The sequence below is a fragment of the Carassius auratus genome, unplaced genomic scaffold, assembly GCF_003368295.1.
Source record: "Carassius auratus strain Wakin unplaced genomic scaffold, ASM336829v1 scaf_tig00001591, whole genome shotgun sequence".
In the NCBI taxonomy this organism is placed as follows: domain Eukaryota; kingdom Metazoa; phylum Chordata; class Actinopteri; order Cypriniformes; family Cyprinidae; genus Carassius; species Carassius auratus.
Window position 1 is genome coordinate 1,451,265 of NW_020523372.1, and position 22,812 is coordinate 1,474,076.

Consider the following 22,812-nt stretch of genomic DNA (forward strand, 5'->3'; position numbering starts at 1 on the left):
TTGGCTGCACCAGCAGCAGGCATTAATGCAATTTGATATGCAGCTTTGTGCCGTTCGCCTCGCTATGTAGTATAATCTCTCGCAATTTTCTGCATCCTAAACTGGGCTCTGAACTGCGTTTGAAAGAAGTTCAGAACAGCATAAGCCTTTACAAGGATACTTTTTTAATTAGTCGTTCTCAGTACGGTTTTTGAACAATACTCAAAGAATATCTGAAACGGTGAATTAAAAGCAGTGAGTTATTAAACATGTATGTTTCTGCCGCTTTATAAAAGGTTTCTTTCTATTGGTTTAGCATAATTTGAAAGTTATACAATAAAATTGGGCGAAAATAAACAGACTGAGAGGGAAATTAAAATACGTATCTGCAAAAATTATTAATAATAAATACAGTTAAACAGAACAGCCAGACACCAGAGCAGGGAAAAGCTTTTTCCCACAAATCCCAGGCAACAATCACACATCACAGATTGTTCCCATAAACATGAAACAGTTTAATTGAGAAGCTGTTATCTCTGTCTGCTTACCAACCGAATCAATTTTGCGTTTCGTGCGTCAGTGAGTATTTCAATAATGAAGGCGCCACCAGCGACATATACACTGCAAATGTCTACTTCAGATCCGGGGGGGATTTACAAATTCTGCTCTTTTGACTTGATTAGTTTTTGATTGAACTTTGCAGTTTGCACACATATTCTAATGAACATGCTATTAGTCGAAAACGATTGAATAGTGTGCTATGGGCCGAACGTGGTGGGTGAAAATAATTAATTGAGCCAGATCCCAGATAATTAGAGGCTGTGCTAGTGGGAGTTAATTAGTAGAGGTGTGCGTGAATGTGATGCTGGTCTGGGGGGGGGGGGGGGGGGGGGGGAGTACACACACACACACACACGTGTGCCCATGGCTCAGAGCAGAGCAGATGTTGAACCACAGCAGTGCTGCCAACCACTATTGTTCTCATAAAGAGCTCTCATGTGAATGCAAAAGCCATAAAACGAATATTAAAATATTCACCAACATCCCTTGACAAGTGCCACTCTAACAGTCCATGTTATTCACTGGTCAATGGTTTTAATGTTGTGACTGATCAGTGTAGATAGACACATTGAGTGGTTGCAATGATGGATTGAAAAAACTGTTTCAGAGCCAGTGTATAAAAATAAATCTCTCACTATTAAATCAATCGCCTATAACCACACTGTATAACTGGGAAACCCATGTTTCCTACACAACAGTGTTTGTGTCCTGCCTCACTGTGGCTTTCAGGAGCAAGCTAATTAAAGCATTACAACTTAAATATTTCATTTCCATATATTGATTTATTTATTAGATTTTACAGTTTATATTGAATATCAATAGATAATTTAATATTTTTAAGCTGTATCACCCAGCCATATTCATGTACAGACTAAAGACTTTACAGTCTCGTAAGAACCTGCAACCGGACTAACTGCTTTATTTCAGTCAAGTGCCAGAAATAACACATAAAAACAAGTTCACTCGAATGTCGTGGAATTATCACCGTTGCACTTCTAGAAAGTGTGTGATGACAAAAACTTTTTTAATTTCATCATTCCAAACAATTAAAAGACGGATGCATTCATTAAAAGATAACGACAAGAGCAGCAATCAGAGTAATGAAGGCTGAGAGATCACTGCAGACAGAACATCTCTCTGCACAGCAGTCAACGAGACAAGCTACTGATTCAAGGCGCAAGTTAAAGACATCACCACATGATTATGGCTTTGTTTTTATACGGAGCAACAGAAAAGCCATTTTGATCGACAGTTCATTCCATGCTAAATATTTTTATGTGGCATGACCTGAAAATGTGTACATGTGAGAGTGATGCGAAAACAGCTAAACATGTCTTGAACGAGTCAACAAGGAAGGACTTGTTAAGTAGTTTTGCTAGGATCATGGTGATACAGAGTTTAGTTATCTGCTGTTGCCAAGCAATGTCGCAACTTACTGCAGTAATATAGAATTGAAGAGATTCGCAGTCATGGGTGAATGTGCACTTCATGCCCAAAAGTATGTGGGACACACTGACACCACACCCATGTGAGCTTGTTGAAGCACATTTGGGTTTAGAGATCAACATCATGTGCATTAGGGAGTATATCCTTCTAAAAAGCTACCACTATTTTTGAAAACCTTTCCACTATATATTCCAACATGGATTTGCTCCCATTCAGACTCAAGAGCATCAACTCATGCCAAAGTCAGGGCTTTGTGCAGAGCTTGATTAATACTAACAATGTTATTCATTTTTCTTCATATTTTATAAGGACTCTAATGATGCTTTTGTCTTCAGATAACAACTGTTTTGTTGCAGGAAGGACGGGAAAATACAAAACTTTGCCAAATAAGATATGAAACCCAGACATCTGGAGACATTGTGGGCAGTATGATGAAATCTGGTATGTCGACATACCAGAATTCCTTGCATTTCTTTAGTGTCACTAAGTATTCGCTTGCCCTTTGAGTAATGTGTGGATGGGACATTGGTTATTACATTATTTTTTGTCTACTGATGACCTAAGGCCTATTCGTTCAAAGAACAAGACTGAGAAGAAAATGCAGTTTGATCTCATTTTTGTTACAAGGTTAGTTTTCATTTTGGAAAGTAGGTCGATTTTAAGTAGTGTTTACTTAAAGATGTCATTAGCGTGAGCAGAAATGCAACAAATTTTGGTAACACTTTAGTATATGGACCAAATCTCACTATTAACTAGTTGCTTATTATCATGCATATTAACATATTGGCTGTTTATTAATAATTATAAAGCACATATTCAGCGTGACCATATTTTACATTCCTTATCCTACCCAATACCTAAAATTAACAACTACCTCACAAACTATTAATAAGCAGCAAATTAGAAATTTGAGGCAAAAGTTGTAATTAATGGTTTGTTAACGGTGAAAAGTTGTACCTTAACATTTAAAACAACTCACACCACTGACAGAAAGAGCTTAATATTTTTGACCATTGGGTTGCCAGAGAAAAAACCCATGTAGATAGATCCATAACATGCATCTATTGACCATAATAAGAGTATATAACTCTAAATAATGACAGCTCTCAGAAAAACAGCAAATTAAACCCGTAACCAGATTAAAATTCTCTCCAATTTGAAATCCCAATGTAACTAAATGTTATCCATCTAGCAGACCATTACTAACAGTTTCTCTGAATGATGGATGATCACTGAGGTTGCAAAACTCTTCGCAGTGACAGTGCTCGGGGCTGAAGATTCAAGACGTCAAAGTGAATTGAGGTTTGTTTCAGTCTGTGAGAGATTCTGCTTAGAATGCAAGACAAATTCAAGGATCTCTCACTGTTCCTGTAGCTCAATTGGTAGAGCATTGCCTTATCAAGCACAAGGTTGGGGGTTCGATTCCCCAGGAACACACGATAGGTAAAAATTGATAGCCTGAATGCACTGTAAGTCACTTTGGATAAAAGCATCTGCTAAACGCATAAAGGTTAATTTAATTTCTAATATCTACAGGACAGATGTAATTTTTTTGGACTGCATACAGAAAGTCTGGAACACAAAGGACCTGCATGGGTGATGCATCGATTCTTCAGTCCAGAAACATTTAAAAGAAACCTCAGAATCCTCTGATCAATCCTCTAATTCAGCTCGCAATCGTTTGTCCTGGAGTTACCCAGACTGCTTATTTTAGATTCCAGAACCACTGTTTTACTTAATGCCATTAATCCTTTCAGGAACAATGAGAAAAATTAAGATGAGGAATCTTTCATCGGGTTGTTTAAGCTGGCAGGGAGCCATAGAGGGGGATGTAATCTACTGTTAAACGTGTCATTTAAATTCTCCTTAATCTCAAGTATACAGTTTATTGTTTTTCGCCTCAGACGGCACGCCTACGGATCGTCTGATACATGCTGCACTCAAAATGACAAGAGCTTTCAAAATCAGAAGAACGAATCCAATGCAAACTGTCAAGAACGGTCTAGGTTAGAGCTACACGATAAATCGCATGCGATAAACATGTTTTTTGACCTTGCATACATGTCAAGCTGTTGGGGACTCCCAAAACCAAAATATGAACCTTTCATAACCCATGATAGGGGCACTTTAAATTAAATGCAAATAAAGTTCAAGTAAAACTGCAAATGCAAGTTAGAAAAGTTGTTCAATCCCTTAAAAAAAAAAAAAAATGTTGGAAAAGAAATGCGATCAGTATTTTCCACATACAGTTTAACATTACAAACATTAATCTAATAAAAATACCATTTATAAACGGAGGAAACTACAATTCCATGTTATTTATTAAGTGTATGTCTTTAAGTGATATTTACACTGCAAAGTAAGTTAATGATTAATTGATTGCTAATTTGAAATTTATTTTGAAAAATAAAAAAAATAGCCTAATAATATTGTTGTATTAATACCAAATTCTGTTTAAATCATTTCTGATTCTATACATTTGCCGATATTTACTTATTTTTTTGCATTATGAATGATATATGATATATATTTTAATGAAAATTCATTGCCATTTATGCTTTTTATGCAAGTAATTTGCCATGTTTTTACCAGAACCCATTTAAACAAAGTGATGTTTACCAAGTATCCGCTCAGTACATGGAGTAGTTCAGAGGAAGCGCCAGTCGCTCGTGTTTGAATCTTTGAAATTGGTTTTACTATAAGTCCAGGCTTCTCAATTGTGACTACATCACAGGTGATGCTTGGTCAGAGGGGTTGCATCAAAGAGGCTATTTTCTTATCGCCTCATCCAGATCCAGTCTTATGCATCACATTTCCATAATTCCCTCCACTACTTTAAGTTGTTTTTCAGTGAAGGCGGCTTCTATTAAAAGCCTCGAGCCTTAGCAACCAGCCTGGACGATTCATCTGAACCAAAACTTCACCTCCCGAGCATCTTGATGCATGGCATCCTCCATAACACATCCACCGAGAGAAAAACAAGGGGGCTGTGTGTGTCTGTGCATGAGTGTTGGTCCGTGTGATCGTCCGTGAGTGGGAGGGAGAAACGTTTGGCGCACACAGAGTTAAATTCACTCTTAATACAGAGCTCAGCCTTCAGAACTTCTCAAGCCCACACAACAAACCACAACACGTCTGACATTCTCTTGTCTTGTGTCAGAGTTCTCACGCATTCATCAAAACAACACTCTTAAGACCGAGCTACCATTGTTTTCACTCGCGTGCGGACTGCATTGCAGCATTAGAGCTCGAGGCAAAACCCGTCCCGTGTGGCCTTTCCCACCTGTGGTAACAATTGCTCGGGTAACAATGTCCTGGTTGCATGGAACTAGGCGACTTCACAAACCATCGCAGTGGCTTTTTATTAAGATACAATTTGGGGTTCAGCCTGAACGTATAAAAATCTCCAGAAAGGTGAAGGTGGCAAAACAGCGAGGGGTTGGTGATGCTGGTTATCTCACGGCTGCAGCACAGCGTGCATTCGACACGTCTCCCTCACTCTCATCTCCCCTCTGCCATGATTCATCTCAGACAGACTCGTTAAGAAAGCTGGATTCAATCTGACTTCACACTGTGTGAGTCCAGCATGCATTTTAAGCAGCATCTTCAAGGATACGCGTACATGTCTTCTGAGAGAAGTTTGATCAACTCAGAAAGATGTGTGCAGAGCTGCAACATTAGAATTTTGATGAGAAATCACTGCACTGGGGTGTATTTGTGCTAATTTCTTTATATTTCGGGAAACTGTTTCTATTCAGTTTGGTAAACACTTGTTAGGAAATAGTGAAAGTATTATACTATATGTACAAAAAAAAAAAAAAATACAAACACAGATATACATTTACAAACACTATTAATATGTGTATTTGTGAATAGTAGATTTTCTGCTAAATATTTTCGTAATGAAATATGACGGAAAGATGAAAAAGTGCATATGTCAATATGCCAATCTTTAGCAGGAAAAACTATTCAAAATTATATTCATACAATGTTTTGTTGATATGTTGAAAGGAAAACCATGCATATCAAAAACGTAAAAATATATATTTGAAAGCTTTTCCTACTTAATATTAGCATAATGAAATTCTTAAGCATATATTTTCCTTTTCATCTTAAAATTTGCACAAATATATTTTTGAATCATTTTACTGCTAAATATTTGCATAATGGAATATTTATAGATATATTTTCTTTTCATTATATCGATAAAACATCACAAGAATATATTTGACAAGAATTTTTGCTGCTAAATATTTGAATGTAATGTTTAATTAGTTCTCTTTTCATTTAACATAACATTGGACATTTTTTTATTGCAGTTTTGCTGCTAAATATCTCTAATTAAATAATGTTATGATACTATAATATTACACACATAAATCAATTTTTAGTTATGCAAATAAATTAATGTTATGCAAATGTTCTCTTTTTCTTAAACTGTGCATGAATTAGAAGTGCCTAATGTTTTCATTTAATTTATAATATACCACAAAGTTAATTTCAATTCAATAAGTAAAACCAGAAAAAACTGTTTCCAAAACTAAAAAAGCCCTTCAATTATTTTTCCCTTTGAAGCCCCAAACATGAAGAAAAATAACTCGCCACAAGCAACTAGATGAAACTACCTTCACCAAACTGTCAAAGCACCAATGAAATCAAAACTCTTAAACACACGGTGCACCAGATACGTGCTTACGAGGCACTGAAGACAGAAACAGAGGTGCAACTTTGCTTCTTACCTACAAGATGCGCGGATACCCATGAGAGACAGTGCTAATGAAGGCAACAGGGGCTGGCAGGCCAGAGACAGAGCCATGTACCAGAGGCAGAGGAGGGCCACCTCAGTGCACTCAGATGCACAGTGAGGCTGAATGCTGAGGAGCTCGCTCCCTCCCTCTCTCGCTCGCTCTGCTTCCGTCAGCAACAAGAGCACGCCCTTCCCCTGTGCCACACGCTCTGATTGGCTGGGGAAATCTAGCACTGCATTGCAGGTAAAAACACTGCCGCCTCCTCATTTCTCCTTCATAACGGCATGCGTTCTGCTGTCACTCATCCCATCTGCTCTCTCTCTCTATTTACAGCAGAAAGAGACTAGACGCTCTCTTGCTCATAATATCCGTGTCTCAGTCTAAACAAGCCTTTTTACAACCTTGTTAGTGAAGGCAGGTAAGCAGCACTGAGTCACAGCAGCGAGAGAGAGAGAGAGAGAGAGAGAGAGAGAGAGAGAGAGAGGGTCTATAAGAGGGCACTCGACACAATCAATTACTCTTATCTCTCGCCCCTCTGAGACATACACAACTACATAAGAGCTACTCGACTGAGAAAATCTCAAATGAAAGACCCCAATCTCATTATAATGTTTTTATTGTATCTATTGCAATTTAAAGCACAAGAGCTTTCAGGAGAGGGAAAGAAATATTAACCTTGAATTGAAAAAGCCAAAAGTGGAAAAGCTTCTGCTGCAAAAACTATGCCAGTGCAAAATGACGAGATGTAAATAAATAAACTTGCCAAAAGTCAGTTTGGCGAATATAAGTTGCAATGTTTATTTTTCATTCAGTAAAAAAAGACCCATTTTCTCAGGAGTCGGATGGACCACATTGGTTGAACATGAACAATGATTTAGTAAAAAAGAAAAGAAAAAAAATGGTCTCACTGTAAAGCTCGTTGGCAATGTGGGCAAACCTTCAGCTGATAGCATTTACTTTTTTGTTTGTCATGCTGGACAACTACTTGACATTTTATTTGTCCATTTGATCTGAAATTAAATGATTTTGTCTTCTGCTGAGATATGATTCCACATAATTTTTTTCTCCCTCCACTCATCAAGCACTTTTCTAATAGATGGAGAGACGTGGGTGGAGGACGCTGGTATGAACTAACACAATGTAAAAAGACATGATACTCTCCACTATGAATCACAATATAACTGACTGACATGGAGCTGTTCATTCAAATCTAAAGATGTACAGACAGAACAGAAAAAAGCCTCACTCAAACTCACAACCGAATGTGCAGCATGCAGGACCCTCCAAACAGAGGCTGCCCTGGTCCTACAGTAGGACACGTCATTAGATCAAATGCATTTAATGTTCTACTAGTTTCTTAGCAACCACAAAACCTTTGGCAATAGAAGAAAGGTAGGGTCTCTCTGACTGATGGCTATAAAGCACTTTGCCACGTGTATTGCATAATTTATCATTATGCAATTAACAAGCTTTTCATTTATATGATACATTTATATAAGAGTTTGCGTGTGCCTGTATTTTAGGAAGTATGCACTTCACTGCTTTGAATTCTTGATATGTTGTTCCTGTATCAGCCCCGACTTTCAATTGACCATCAACACATTACTGCAGCAAAAAAAAAATTGAATGTTGACCAAGCAGCAAACTGAGCCGGCGTAAACCCACCCAGACATAGGGAGAACATGCAAACCCTACAAAGAAAGGCCTTCTGTCCTTGCCGGGGCTCGAACCAGGGACCATCTTGCTTTGAGACAACAGTGCTAACCTCCAAGCTTGTATGTATAGGTAGTTTTCTGTCAAGTGTTTTAGGTCAAATCATCAAATCTAGTCCCTATTGGTGACCTCTGGTTAGCTTAAGAGGCTCTTCACAAGAATTTGCCTGCATTGAGGCTTCGACATTTTGGCTCTTTAAGGCAATACGTTTTCAGTTCCTCCCTCTAAAGAGCCGCTCCAGAGCAAGAATCTGCATGATGGTAAAAAAACAAAACAAATATTACAGTAATGCATTTTCTCCAGACAACTTAAGTATCACAAGAGTGTCGTTTTTGTGTTGATTTGCACGTGTAAATGTGATTTGATACAACAGTTTTAAACACAATATTATTTGTTTTTGTTCAATTTTGCCAAAGAAAATATTACCTATAAAGCCACAGCAGAGCTGTTGTGCCCCAAACAACAGTTTAGTTTCTGAATTAATCCATGTTTTGAACTAAAAATATACACATAAAAATAAAATAAACACATTTGCCGCCACCTGCTGGTAGTTTGTTTCTTTTTTAGAGTAACATTTGATATATATATAAAAAAAAAATCTATATAAAAAACATCATAGGGATAGTTCAACAAAAATAAATACATACAGTCATCATTTACTCATCCTCATGTTGTTTTAAACCTGAATGACATTTTTTGCACAACATAAAATAAGGTATTTTGAAGACTGTTGGTAACAAAACAGTTTTGGTTACCAGTAACTTTCATTGCATGAAGACTGCATGAAGCCTGTGGGATGGAGTTGGCAGGTAACACTAACAACATTCTCCACCCAATCTACAGATTTTAAGCTTGAGAGCTTGGTTAAACACAGATGAAGGATCATCAGGTTCAACAATTAAGGTCTTTAATCATCAGGATGCTCACATAGGGGTCTGCAATGTGTAATTTGACATCAAATATATTGCAAAAACCAAACAAAACGCCTACAGACAGTGCACGCATAGATGACGTGATGAAATCTATTAGGTTATGTTAGTGCGCGTGTGCATTTAGAGTGCGTTTTATTCACTGCATGTTTCAGTCAATTAAAATCCATCACAAAATTCAAGGCAACCTCAAGAACTGCCTCCCACCCGCACTGGACCCACACCAATTTGCCTAGTGTAGCATTAGGAGCACAGAGGATGCAGAGCAAGAATCTGCTCATCAGTAGTCTGTACTTACACACTTGGACAATAACACCATATGTACGGATGTTTGTTGACTTCAACTCAGCATTTAAAACGGTCATTCCATCCAAGCTGACCACAAAACTTGGAGACCTGGACATTAACACCTCCCTCTTCAACTGGATTATGGACCTTGAGTGGCGTACCACAGGGCTATGTGCTGAGCCCATTCCTCTACACCCACGACTGCAAGTCTGTGCATGGATCCAACTCCATCATCAAGTTTGCAGATGACAAAACACAGTGATTGGCCTCATCAGAGACAACAATGACCACCAGGCTGCATGGTGTGCTGACAACAACCTGCTCCTCCAGTAAGACAAAGGAGCTCATTAGCCGCATTTCCACTGTCGGGCCAGTGCGAGCCAGGGCTTAAAGCGGGCCGGGCGGGGCTCATAGTCCCGGGCCAGTAGCACCGAGGCCAGAATAGTGCAGGGCTTCCACAGTGGAGCTTGAAGCACCGCTGCACGTCTCTAAAACACGCCCTTTACATGCCTCTCAGAACAACGTCATGCAACCTCATCATTTCACCATCAAAGAGAAGTTATCAGAAAACTAAGAAATAAGTCACTGGAACATGCGCGATCACAAAACAAACATGAAACAAACACAAAAGCGGCCGTTTGTTTGCATGCTTTGTTATATATTCAAATTCAAAAGGCACTATGTTGATGTGGAGAGACACAGAGGAGACAAACAGTTAAATAAAGTCGATACTTTTGTTTTCTTCGTATTCAAAAAGTATTATCATTGCTTAACGTTAAGGTTGAACCACTGATGAACCACTATTCTGACGATGTCTTTCATTCTTTTCTGGACCTTGGCAGTTAATGGGACAGTCACAAGTAGGGATGGGTATCTTTAAGGTTTTAACGGTATTACTACTCTTACCGATACTGCTTAATGGTCCGGTACTTTAACGGTATTCTTGTCGGTACTTTGTGTTGTGTTAGGCAGTCGAAAACTTAGCATTTCTCTGTCTGCACATAATGCACTTTTGAAAGATGCTTTGACAGATAGCTTGTGTTTCCGCCCTTACATGCAAAAATTTTGTTGCACTTATGACAACCACTGCATCTTATGACAACCACTGCATCCACTCTAGTGAAGTAAAACCACACTTTGGAACGTTTTGCTGTCTCCGCCATCGTCACTCTTTGTATTAAGCAGGAGTTTTTGTACTGTAAGGGGCCGTTTGCATATCGCGTCTAAAAACGCTTGGAAAACGCTAGGCACGCCGCTTTCTGATTTTTTATATTTTTTATATCTTAAATTGTGTTCCGAAGACGAACAAAGCTTTTATGGGGTTGGAACAACATGGAGAAAAAAGTGATTCATGACAAAATTTTCATTTTGGGGTGAAGTACATCTTTAAGATTGGTTGCTCCTTCAAATTCCTGAGCAATACTAGCAGTGATTACTGAGAGGTACTCTTGCATCTTCACGTTTCAAGAGTTACTCAGTCAAGTAACTCCAAAAAGGAACCGCCCTGCTGCTAAACAGCCCAGTGCAGCATCTGCATGGTGCTCCGCTTCCCAAAACAGTGACCTGATTTGGTTTCATGCAAGCCGTGCTGAGAGAGTCACATACTCTGCCATCTGCAGTCCTCCAGACCCCCTGTGCTGCAGTTGTGGAGGATACAGCTTACATAATGAGCATCCTCACAGCTAGGCAAATCTCAGCTTCAGTGAACTGCTGCGATACCAGCCCTTTAAGTTTCCCAGCACTGCACCAGAACTTGTGCACAGTGACAGATAGGCTGCATACCCCTCTAGAAACAACTTCCCAACTCTGGGGAACACACAGGGTGCAGATACAAGAGTCCAGTCTCACTTTTGCAAGGATACTTGACAGAACCGGCTGGTCAGCAAGTTTCATGCATGCATGCATCAGAGAGGTCTACAAGGATCTAACACAGGATCCTGAAAACCCATTCCACTTACTTAGTGCAAACATGCATCCCACAACAGCCTGATACTCCCCAAAGAGTCCCGACCCGAACGCATCAGCTGTCTGATTAAAATGGAATCCAGCATTAATAAGTCAGCAGTGCCACACACACACACTCACTTGCACCTCAGACCGCTGGCGAGTTTCACCACGGCAGTGTTAAGTGAAACGATCCAGTCCAGGAGCCACATGGCAGAGGAGGACAGCGCAGAGCAAGATGGTACGGTGTGAGCCACAGTTGAACCGCAGATGAGAATTTCTTTCTATCTCCCAGAGTGTGCCTGCCTGCTCTCTGCTCACTGGCCGCCTCAACACTACTGGAAAACAAGGCAGCGCAGGAGGGAGGGGAAGGGCAAGAGAAACAAGAGCAGAGGAGGAGGGTGATAAGTGAGAGAAAACTCACTCTCTTCTAACATGGTGTGGCGTAACGGAACGATGACAATCTTTGTAGAGAGACTTACGGAGAATAGTCATACACCCCACCTATCTTCTGCAGAAGGGCTGGGCTGAAGGTACTGTCGCTCTGACAACATGTCGTATATCAAGGACATAAGCGGAGCCCAGAGGGCATGTTTCCTTCTGTTTGTGCCTCACCTGAGCATTCGGTAGAGTGTGTGTGAGGGAAAGTGAGAATAAAATGCAGGAGGCTTGATGGCTGTCACAAATGTTGTTATGTAACAGCTCTCTTCAAGGCAGATGTGTAGCTGTCCAGTGTTTAAGAGATGAACACACACACATACACTGTGTAGTTTTAGCCATTATTTCGTCCCAGAACTTGTGAGTGAATTTTAGTTAATGGAGTTAATGATCTCCATTACATTTAGTTTTCTGATACTTAAGCGCTGGTTTGTTTTCATTTCGTTTTAAGACACATAGGAAACATTTGCCAAAAGTAGGGAGAATGGGAACAACAGTTTCCCTTACAGACTCAAACCTGCATAACCCACAGCCACAGGTAGTTAAACAACACTTCACATGACTGACCCCCAGTTCATTTAGGTTCTTCAGAAGTATGAAAGTCATACATCAGGGCTATTAATTGGCGGCCCGCCAATCATCTTCATTCGGCCCACGTGAAGAATATGTGCAGATCGCATAGATATCTTGAATTGTGTTTGCACTAAGTTAGTCTGTCCACAAGGTGGCAACACAGGCCCGGGCCAGAAAAGGAAGAGATACAGTGTTGCCAAGCGCGTGGTTTTTCCGCGGAATTGGGTTACTTTAACACAGTTGCAGGAGGTCGTTTTCATATCCGAGTGTTGAAGCGACTCAAATAAAACGATATTTATCCCCTGGAATGCTAATTTAAGTAGGGGAACCCAACCAAAAATTGCGATTTTTAACTGGGGAGCCCCTCGAAATCCAATTGAGCTAGTTTTGTGCTTGTTTTGAGTAGCATTTGGGCGGGTTTTCTTGTGAAAACCTCGCAACCCTGATAGAGACGCAACAAGAACGATCTACCAGACCGCAACTTCAGCGACAACGTTGACAAGCGGTTGTGTAAGGGAGTTAAGGCAGTTAACTCTAGTTTAAACGAATATAAAGAGAAAGTTATTGGTCATAACGTATTTCGAGAAATAACGCAGACTGGATGAAGGTGATTATCAAATGCAGTAATGCTATACCGGTAACATTAGTTTAAATGTCTGCACGTTCGGCTGAACGCATATGCTGGCTAGCCGCTTAGGACAAATGCGCCAATAGCACTTCAAACAACAAAAACACATGCAATTATGTCAAAATGCATGTGATTTTGTCAACACGGCCTTAAATGAGTAATCGTAAAGAGTTGGGAAAACTCAGATATGCATCATGCGCGTCAGATTTTAAAGAGGCAGCGCTTTTTTTAAAGTGAAACTTGCTAAAGTCTGTGAAATCACGGAAATGAAAAAGAAATCACTTGACTGTTCTAGTCGCTGATTAACTTTTGTAGCTTGATTAAAGATTAATATATATGGTTTATGCATATACAATTTATAGTTTATGTGAAGATTGTTTTACATTTACTTGTTATATTTATCAGAGCCTAGATAAAGTTTATAAAATAACTTTTTTTATTATACTGTAATGGCTAAAATTGAGAGGAAGATGCATTTAATAGAGACATCATCAGCAGTATTATCAAAAATGTGTTCGTAATAAAGAGACTTGGTTAAGAGATGTAATTAAATATATATGTACAAAATACCATCTTTATGTTGTTTCAACATTCATTTGAAGGTGCAGGGTAAAATTTAGAGTTGTTCCGATTCCGATACTAGTATCGGAAATATCTCCGATACCACAACAAATTCTGGCATCGGCATCGGCGAGTACATGAACCCATATACCGATCCGATACCATTTTCTTAAAAAAGACCTAGTTATGACCGCAAGCTTTGCCTAACCGCTGCACGGTTCTTCTTCGCTGCTCAAAATGCATTGAAAACACAGGAAGTTGTGCTGTGTTGCCACAAGCAACCCCTGTTTAGAGCAGCGAAGAAGAAATGAAAACGCGTTAGCAGCCCTTATCTATATATGACTGGATCACTCATCACATTCTAAACTGCCAAAAGACAGTGAAGCCGCTACTATATTATAGATCAGTGGTTAGCAGTATGTCTCTGTAGTACCGGTAGTTACAGACTCTCGAGTATATTCAGTACCGGCAACTGCGTTCAGTCGCTTCCGTGTAAGTCAAAACGCAGGGCTCCAGACAGTAGCCGAATATATACTAGTGTCTGTGAATATTAAACTGCAAAATACTATTTAAATATTACTCCCGCAAAATCTACATCTCTGTGGGTGACTGGCACAGATGCGCGAGAGCTCGCTGTTTTGTAGTCTCTGCTGTGTGTCATGAGGACACGAACGCATAAACCGTCACTTCATGAGAATTTACCGTTTCATTTGAGAATACTGTCATATCATAAACACAGACACTCAAAGATCTTCATGGCAGCCCATTAAAATAAATGTTTGGTTTACATGAGTAAATTGACAATATATAAAGCTACTGTTGTAGCCTACAGTAATAATAATACGTCTCTATAATAATAATAATTATGCCTAGATGGTTGCTTGTTTTTTACTTGTTTTGTTGTAAAGAGATTATCTGATTAATAGATCTTTTTTTATATTCCTAGACTTATTTGTTGCAGTTTTTTTTATACAGTTATATTGTAAAACTTAAATACCTTTTTTAGTTTGCGGTGTTAGATTTTTGGCTGCATTTGAAGTTCTTTTTTGCATAAGAAAATAAATAATACTGTCAAATTCATGTTAGATAATAAAAATACTGTAATAAATACAGTAGTTCACCATGTATTTGTTCATGTTTTATTGAGGGATCTGTCTGAAGCACACCATAAAAAAATTCTAGCAATTTACACAGGGCTAGTAGTATATACAGCTGTATATACAGATATACACCCAGGTATCGGATCAGTACTCGGTATCGGCCGATACCCTGAGCCCAGGTATCGGAATCGGTATCGGGAAGAGAAAAAGGGTATCGGAACATCTCTAGTAAAATTATGACCATATATTAATAATCATTTAGTCATGATTAATTACAGAAAATGTGTAAATTTTATTATTATAATTTTTTATTGATTGACAGACAACAAAAATGTAAACCTTTCATAGAGTTGCTGTTGGTAATATTAATTCATTTTACTACTAAATATACATGCATTTGTAATTACTTATTTTATAGAGATTGGGATGGCCCCCTTCAAATTTTCTATTCTATGATCCGGCCCTCAGATGAAATTAATTGAATAGCCCTGTCATACATGTTTGGAACGACATGAGGGCGAGTAAACAATGATAGAATTTTATTTTTGGGAAATTAACCTTTTAATCAAAATAAAACACTGAAAGTTCAAATTATGCATCGTAACTTTCTGAGCCAATCATATACTAATAAAACCATCCAACACTGACACACAAATTAGCCTTGCCTCCAGGGTGAAGTTGGATGCAAAGGACAGACTCTAAAAAGATTGAACCATAGGGTTTAAGAATTAATATTGATTCATCAGAACAGTTTAAAATAAAGAAATCGGTATTGCCGATCAAGTGTCCACACAGCTGACATGTGATGTATCCACATTGCGCATGACGCAGTAAAAACACATTATTTGAAAAGGACTAATTAAACATCACATTTTCCGTCAGAGATCTCACCCCTCCATGAAGTATCTACAATCGAGACACTTCATAATAAAGTTAACACATTTAGGAAAATTTTGAATAAAAAATAACAAAATTAATAAAACTTAAGCCTGCTGCTGTGTGTCACATGACACACATGACAAATTTTCTTAAATCGATTCACTTCAGAATTCGCTTCGGTAACCCCCCGGAGCTGTGTAGAGCACTTTTTATGATGGATGGATGTACGTTTTTGAGCTTCAAAATCTCGACCACTATTTACTGCCATTTTAAAGAGCCAGGACATTTTTTATATAACTCTGATTGTATTCGTCTGAAAAAAGAAAGTCACATACACCTATAATGTAAATTTGCATTTTTGGGTGAACTATCCCTTTAATGAAGCTCAAATAGAGATGCAGTTTTTTGAAGATAAACAATCTCTCCATAGAGCACATTTTAACTACTGTTTCCACTATTATAGCACTACCTTATGTTTTTTAATCATTTTGAGACCTCCTTTCCAACTTCATACCAAACAATAAACCGAGTACACACTCGAATTTACTCACTTTTTGCCGGGTTTCTTGGTTTTGGTCCTTTTCTTCCTCGCCTGAAGTGCAAGTACTGTCAAAAACACATAACGTAAAGAGTTTTATTTAGGCACTTCTTAAAAACTATTTGGTAAAAACTAAACCTATTAATCTATAATACAGATAAAATTAATACACCTTTTATGTTTGAAGACCAGTATTAGGACATTACGTCGCCACAAAACCACTATCAAAAGTTGGTAAAATCATAGTTTAAAGTACTTAAAACACATCCAACAATGTGTAATTAGTGACCTTCATGAGCGAAAACGATAGATTAGACCCAAAACAACAGAAAATAAGTAGGGTATATTTAAAAAGATTATTATATTTCCCATATTCCATAAAAGTTGATAATGCTTTTACAGTACAGTAATGTGGCGGTTAAATAGGCGGTAACATTAACCATCGTCAACAAAATTGATTTGGGCGGCTTTATCAGTTTATGCTGATAGCGTTTTATTGACACACAAACAACAATGCAAGTAGAATAAAACACATTTATGATAAACATATCGTAATACTTTAAGTCGAACGAAAACGATAGAAAACAGCTAGCTAAAGATCACAAGGAGACTGCAAGAAAACACATGAATATCTATATAACGTTAACTACTGCATCAAACAGCGATTACAATCAGAGGCACGCTAAAAAAAGACTCATAACGTTACATAAACAACAATTGTCCGCGTTGCTGGTAAACTGTGTAGATGTTGCTGTATAGCCGCAGTATTGTTATGTTAGCAGCAGCTAAACACACATGGGCTTTTGTCTCTATCAGCACATACTGGGAGATCTCGCAGCGCGAAGTTCACAACACAGATATGATTCAGACTGGATGCTATGTTTACTTATGTTTATATGTACGCTGTTGCAACAGGTAGTTGTGGGGAACAGTAGTTAGCTCGTTTTGATGCTCACCTTTCCTCTCCATGCTGCTGTGCTGAACCGGCGGCTAAGTGCTCTCAGTCACTCACATGTAACGGTCCGCGCATGCGCAGTTGCGCAAAAAACTTCCCCCATCAACAACTGAACTGAACAGAGCTACAGTGTGTCACACCCACATCATCATCACGTGCACTTACACGAGCCCAACACAGACAAGGTTTTGAGTCTACAGTCGAGGCTGTGGGGTGAACAAGGGACTATTCAGACAAGACTCTGAGTGTATAAATATATTTTAAATACATTAATACATGTTAACCCCCTGTCTGGTGCTGTTCAGTCATTGTTTTTCTTGGTAATGGTTTTGGTACTTTATTAACACACTCCACACACACACACACACACAGCTCATTTTGAAGATATCAACCTCAAATTTGGAACAAAACTTTAAAAGTATGTCTTTGATTTTCTCTGCAGTTTTAGAGTAAAACATATTTTGTTAAATATTTGATGTCAAATTTAAAAAATTAGTATTTTGTTCATTTTTATAACAACTTCTTAAACATTTTTGGTCTTTTTTTTTTTTTTTTTTACTTCAGCAATTATCTGCCACCTATGCTTTTCAAAAAAAACAAAACAAATTACAAATGTATTATAGCTATTTCATAAATGTAATTAACTACCTTAAAAATAGAAATACGTGATCAAACTAAAATATAATACATCCATTTCAATAAGAAAAAAAGGTAACTTTTGAACAAGTATAGCACCATATACATATATTCAATGTTGTGTGTGTTTAAGAGTATTTCATAATTCAGCTATTTTTCTCAAATCATTGTCAATCAGTGCAGTTTCCTGTAAGGATTTACACAATGCAATCCCAGCATGCACGCTCTGCTACTGGGGCATGTTGTCACAAACTGACAAAAAGTGATGAGTTAACTGAAGACTTATCTTGTATGTTCCTCTGCATACATTTTTTACAGGTCTATCACATTATTTTACTCCGTTGATGAGTTTACTGAGCTAAATGGTGACTCATAAATTAAGAATTGCGGAGTGGGTTGCGGTAATCTGCAACAGCCTACATATTATGTAACAAAATTATTTTACACTTCAGGCATTTTGAGCGTGTATTATGAGGAATTACCACTTGGTGGCAGTGTTTTTCTAAAAATAGTGTGCACTGACGCAACTTTACATTATTCCTTTTTTCATTATTACTTTTTTGCGCAAAAGACATATCAAATAATGAGTGTTGTGCAAAATATTTGCCCATACTCCTGTTCAGCAGTGGAGGTTCACAGACCACAAAACTTGTGTGTGAATGAAGAAAAGCCGGTTAAATGCACAAAAAGGACATACAGTAATTTCTTTTCCATGAAAAATGGATTCCATGCGACAAAATGAAGTATAAACCAGGTTTAAATGATTTTACTGCTTGATGCACCACTGATTGACACGGTTAGTGATTTTTCAATGTGCATACAAACAAACCAACAACCCCCACATATAATACATGCTAAACACAGAAAATCATTTTATTGCTGCATAAAATCAAGTGATGATATACAGTGAAAAAGAAAACACTTTAAAAATAATCCTTAACAACTGATACAATAAGTTAGACGCCCGGCTGTGCTTGAGAAAACACATATCTGACGAGACATTCTTCTGTCTGGGCTGTTAGATTAAGATCATCGTGATGAACAGAAAAGCTGAATATTGGCTCAGGTTCTTTCACTTTTGCAAACATGAACTGTCTGGCTGAACATCTTTCCCAGTGCAAGCAAAAATAAAGGGGAACTATATTTTATTGTGGACCATAATGCAACTGTCTCACTCGTGGAGCTGTTCTGTTAATCAACTAGATCCCTATTTTAAACCAATTTCTCCCAATTTACATAAATAATACATTAAAGAGGGGAGAAACTATGCTCTAGTGTAGCTAAAGCATCAGTTCCTTCAACAAGTGAAGAGAACAGCAAGCATTTGAAGAACTGGCAGAAAATCAGGCAGCTAACAAGAGTAAATCACAAAAACCAGTCAAAAACATGTCCAAACCGCATTTCACCACTAACTCAGAAATACAACGAAAATATTTTTACAGATAGTAAAAAGTAAGAAAAGTTAGCCTATCTACCTTGACATTTTGACTTGATTATATTTACAATTTTTAAATTCAGATCAATATATATATATTAAAAAAAAAAAAAAACGTACAACAAATATACAGAAATGAGAATTGATTTCATTTTTCTGCATTATGGTAATGTATGTTAGTACGGAACAAATCATTAATATATAAATAACAATGTAAAAAACAATTAGTGATTGTTAAAACATAATTATTAACTTTATGCAAAACATTTTTCTCTATATTTAAAATACAATTTTCTTCTGATTTTGTAGTTGATTATGATCTGGCCATGTTCTGGAGAGGTTTCGTGAGATTCACCCGTAATATTTTATATGTAAAAAAGTTGTGAGTAATTTTATATTCTCACTTTAGCACTGACTCACCACATATTTCTTTTTTTATATTTCCCAATAAATTTTCAGGACAAGCATATCTGCATTCATTCATTTAAAGAGCATGAATTGTGTTGGTGTGATCTATTATTGTCAGAGACCGACAGAAGAACACTACGTCTAGATTTACTCTTCCGTTTACATTCTACACGGAGCACTAAATAACGTTTCGTTCTCTTTAGCAGACAGCTTTCACTCTTGAGCTCGTTCGTTTGTTATTTATAATGCAGATCACATTCTGTGACGCGTGGCTGCAAACACTGAAGAGAACTGTTGGTTGTCATTTATGTACAGCAGTGCCATTTTATTTACAAATCTAAAACTTAGTATTCTGACAGTACTTGAGTTTTTCTGGCCTCTATCTACTGTGTAGGCTACAAGCGGAGTCCGGAGGTAATTTTCTTGCTTCCCCAAAGAAAGAATATGAAACTTTGAGATTAAAATGCACTTTTGAATTTGACTGATTGTTTTTGTGTGTGTGTGTGTGTGTGTGTTTGTGTGTATTCTGTCCAAGAAAGTCGTTAAAGAGACAGTTACCCCAAAATTTGAAAATGTTGTCATTTTCTCACCCTAAAAGTCGTTCCAATCATGTATGAGTGACTAAACAGTTGCCAATAGCCATTGACTTCCAATAATACTATGAAGGTCAATGGCTACCGGAAACTGTTTGGTTAACAACATTCTTCAAAATCTCTTCTGTTGTCTTCAACAGATGAAAGAAACTCACACAGGTTTAGAAAACACGAGGCAAGTAAATGAAGACATTATGTGAGCTTTAACCTACAGGACACAAAGCCTTCCATTCTCTCTGTCCTGTTTTAAAAGTTTGCATGTTTTTTCTTCCCCCTTATTTGACAGAGTGTGTATGAAGGCATGGATGAGCGGTCTCAGATCACGAGGAAGCCAGCACTGGATGATGGCAGGCACTTGAATGTCCTTTTCCTGTCTGGATGAAGGTCCTGGAGGTGGAGCGGCCTTCACGACTCCATCTCGTCTCCGTCGAACACGGGAGGCTCGAAGCTGATCACCTCTTCATACGTGAGCCCTGCGGACACACACCGTCTGTTAAAAAGCGCTGATGACAAGCACAACTGTTGCATGGCAGAGCGAAGCAGCGCAGGCTCACGTTTCCACTCTTCGATGTCCAGGTCGCGGCTCTCGAAGCTCTGGTCGTAGGGCTCTGCCTCGGGCTCGTCGTCCGGGTCGTGGTACTGGGAGAAGTACGGGTGCGCGAGAGCCTGCGACGCGGTTATCCGTTTATCTGTGTCCAGAACCAGCATCTTCTCCAGCAGGTCCACAGCTGAAACAGATAACGCAGGGCAGGGCCTCAAAAACTTATATTCGCAGCTAACTATGCAAGCAATTTATACTGTGTGAGAAAATATTGTGACATTATGAAAACATGTTTTTGTAAAACTATTAAATGATATTATCATTTTTTATTTTTTTAAAGCTTATATACTCTCACTTTACAAAAAAAAACTAATTAAACAAATATTTTTGTAGACTTATCATTTTTACTAATGGTTTTGAATGGTTTATGCAAAACAAGGCAGCATTTTTTTTTTGACCAAAAATACTGTAAACAGTAATATTTTTAAATATTATTATAATGTAAAGAAACTGTTTTCTATTTGAATATGTTTTCAAATATAATTTATTCTTTGATGCAAAGCTGAATTTTCATCAACATTACTCCAGTCTTCAGGGTCACATGATCCTTCAGAAAACAGTATATGATGATTTAAAAAAAAAAATATTATTACATTTATTATTATCATCATCAATGTTGAAAATAGTTTAAATAGAAAGTTGCTTATTTTTAAGAAAATTATTTATACAATTTTACTGTCACTGATCAAATTAATGTAGTATTATATATATATATATATACATTTCCTTTATTTTTTATATTTAATATAAAAGTTTAAAATAAAAATCAGACTTATTTATAGAAGTTATAAACGAAGGCTGTCAAAAATGATATAATTGTTATTAACTTCATGATTTCTGACTAGAAATAATAAATGATTTAATTAAACAGTAATTCAGTGTTATTGCTCAGCTCTTCTTCTGGCCGGTTCTGAAAGAGGTCTAGGTGATGGGAAATAAAGCCAGAATTGTTACCCATTGGGTTTGCCCCAACAAACACATCTGCGAAGTTCCTCTTGGGCATATAAGGAAGAGAATTGATGTAGTTCCTGGCCTGTTGATTAAAAAAAAACATTAAAGGATAACATATAATTATTAAAATAAGGAATTATAGTCAAAATAAGGACTAAATCCAGGACAAAGAAGAGCAAAGACAGCAAAGAAAAAAACGTGAAAATCTAGAGTGCTGCACGGATGACATATTTCTGTAGACAAAAACATGTGAAACAAATGAGCATGTTAGCACTCATGGATCCATCGTCCTGAAGCCACTGTCTTTTTTTTTTAAATGGCTTCTGGATAAATGGCTGAAATAAGGTCAAAATGATACGTAATTATTGGGTTTATACAAGATCAAGATATTTAAAGGATTTACTCTTCAACATGAAATCCATCAGTAAAACCCTGTGAATTTGTCCTCGGCTTAAAAAAGGTGGTTGATGGGACTACAGAGGCTCTCAACGGCTTTAAACGCCATCTACTCAACTTTCAGAGCAAATGTTTCTAAAACGAAGACTGAAAGGGTTTAATGGTGGTGATGTCATGTATTTTTGGTGAAGTTCATTTTGATTTTTACTTCTGATTGTATTTAAAGCTTCATTTGTAAAGATTATAAACAAAACATTTAACAATAATAAACTATTGTCGGTCACAAAGCTTATTTTCAGCAATAATCATTGGGTTTTTGTCGAGGGAAACTTCAAGCCTGGCCTACAAAAATCTGTCATCTCTGCAGCGCTCTGTTGAGATTAAGAATTATCTTAGCTTAAATTATTTAGTGCAAAATGAATCCATATGTGACCCTGGACGACAAAACCTGTCATAAGGGTCATTTTTTTAAATTGAGATTTAGACATTATATGAGAGATGAATAACTAAGC

At 37.6% G+C, this 22,812-nt stretch overlaps 2 protein-coding genes across 6 annotated transcripts in view; both read right to left on the bottom strand.

The window, feature by feature from the left end:
• srpk1b (SRSF protein kinase 1b) overlaps positions 1-17,402 on the bottom strand; it is a 37,157-nt gene extending 19,755 nt beyond the window's left edge. Inside the window, exons 1-2 of one of the 4 annotated variants that reach the window (XM_026242462.1) lie at positions 17,282-17,402; positions 16,339-16,393 (exon numbers count right to left, since the gene is read on the bottom strand). In XM_026242462.1, the coding sequence (XP_026098247.1) occupies positions 16,339-16,393; positions 17,282-17,294 (68 nt within the window). In that variant the 5' untranslated portion in view covers positions 17,295-17,402. Of the gene's footprint in view, positions 1-6,725; positions 6,875-11,755; positions 11,942-16,338; positions 16,394-17,281 lie in introns of those variants that run through there. The other 3 variants (XM_026242463.1, XM_026242465.1, XM_026242461.1) reach the window with 3 other exon arrangements.
• A 1,264-nt stretch (positions 17,403-18,666) lies between these two features.
• The window catches only part of LOC113069393 (mitogen-activated protein kinase 14B), a 28,161-nt gene continuing 24,015 nt past the window's right edge, over positions 18,667-22,812 (bottom strand). For both annotated transcript variants that reach the window (XM_026242467.1, XM_026242466.1), the window contains exons 10-12: positions 21,908-21,986; positions 20,907-21,080; positions 18,667-20,825 (exon numbers count right to left, since the gene is read on the bottom strand). In XM_026242467.1, the coding sequence (XP_026098252.1) occupies positions 20,758-20,825; positions 20,907-21,080; positions 21,908-21,986 (321 nt within the window). In that variant the 3' untranslated portion in view covers positions 18,667-20,757. The remainder of the gene's footprint in view (positions 20,826-20,906; positions 21,081-21,907; positions 21,987-22,812) is intronic.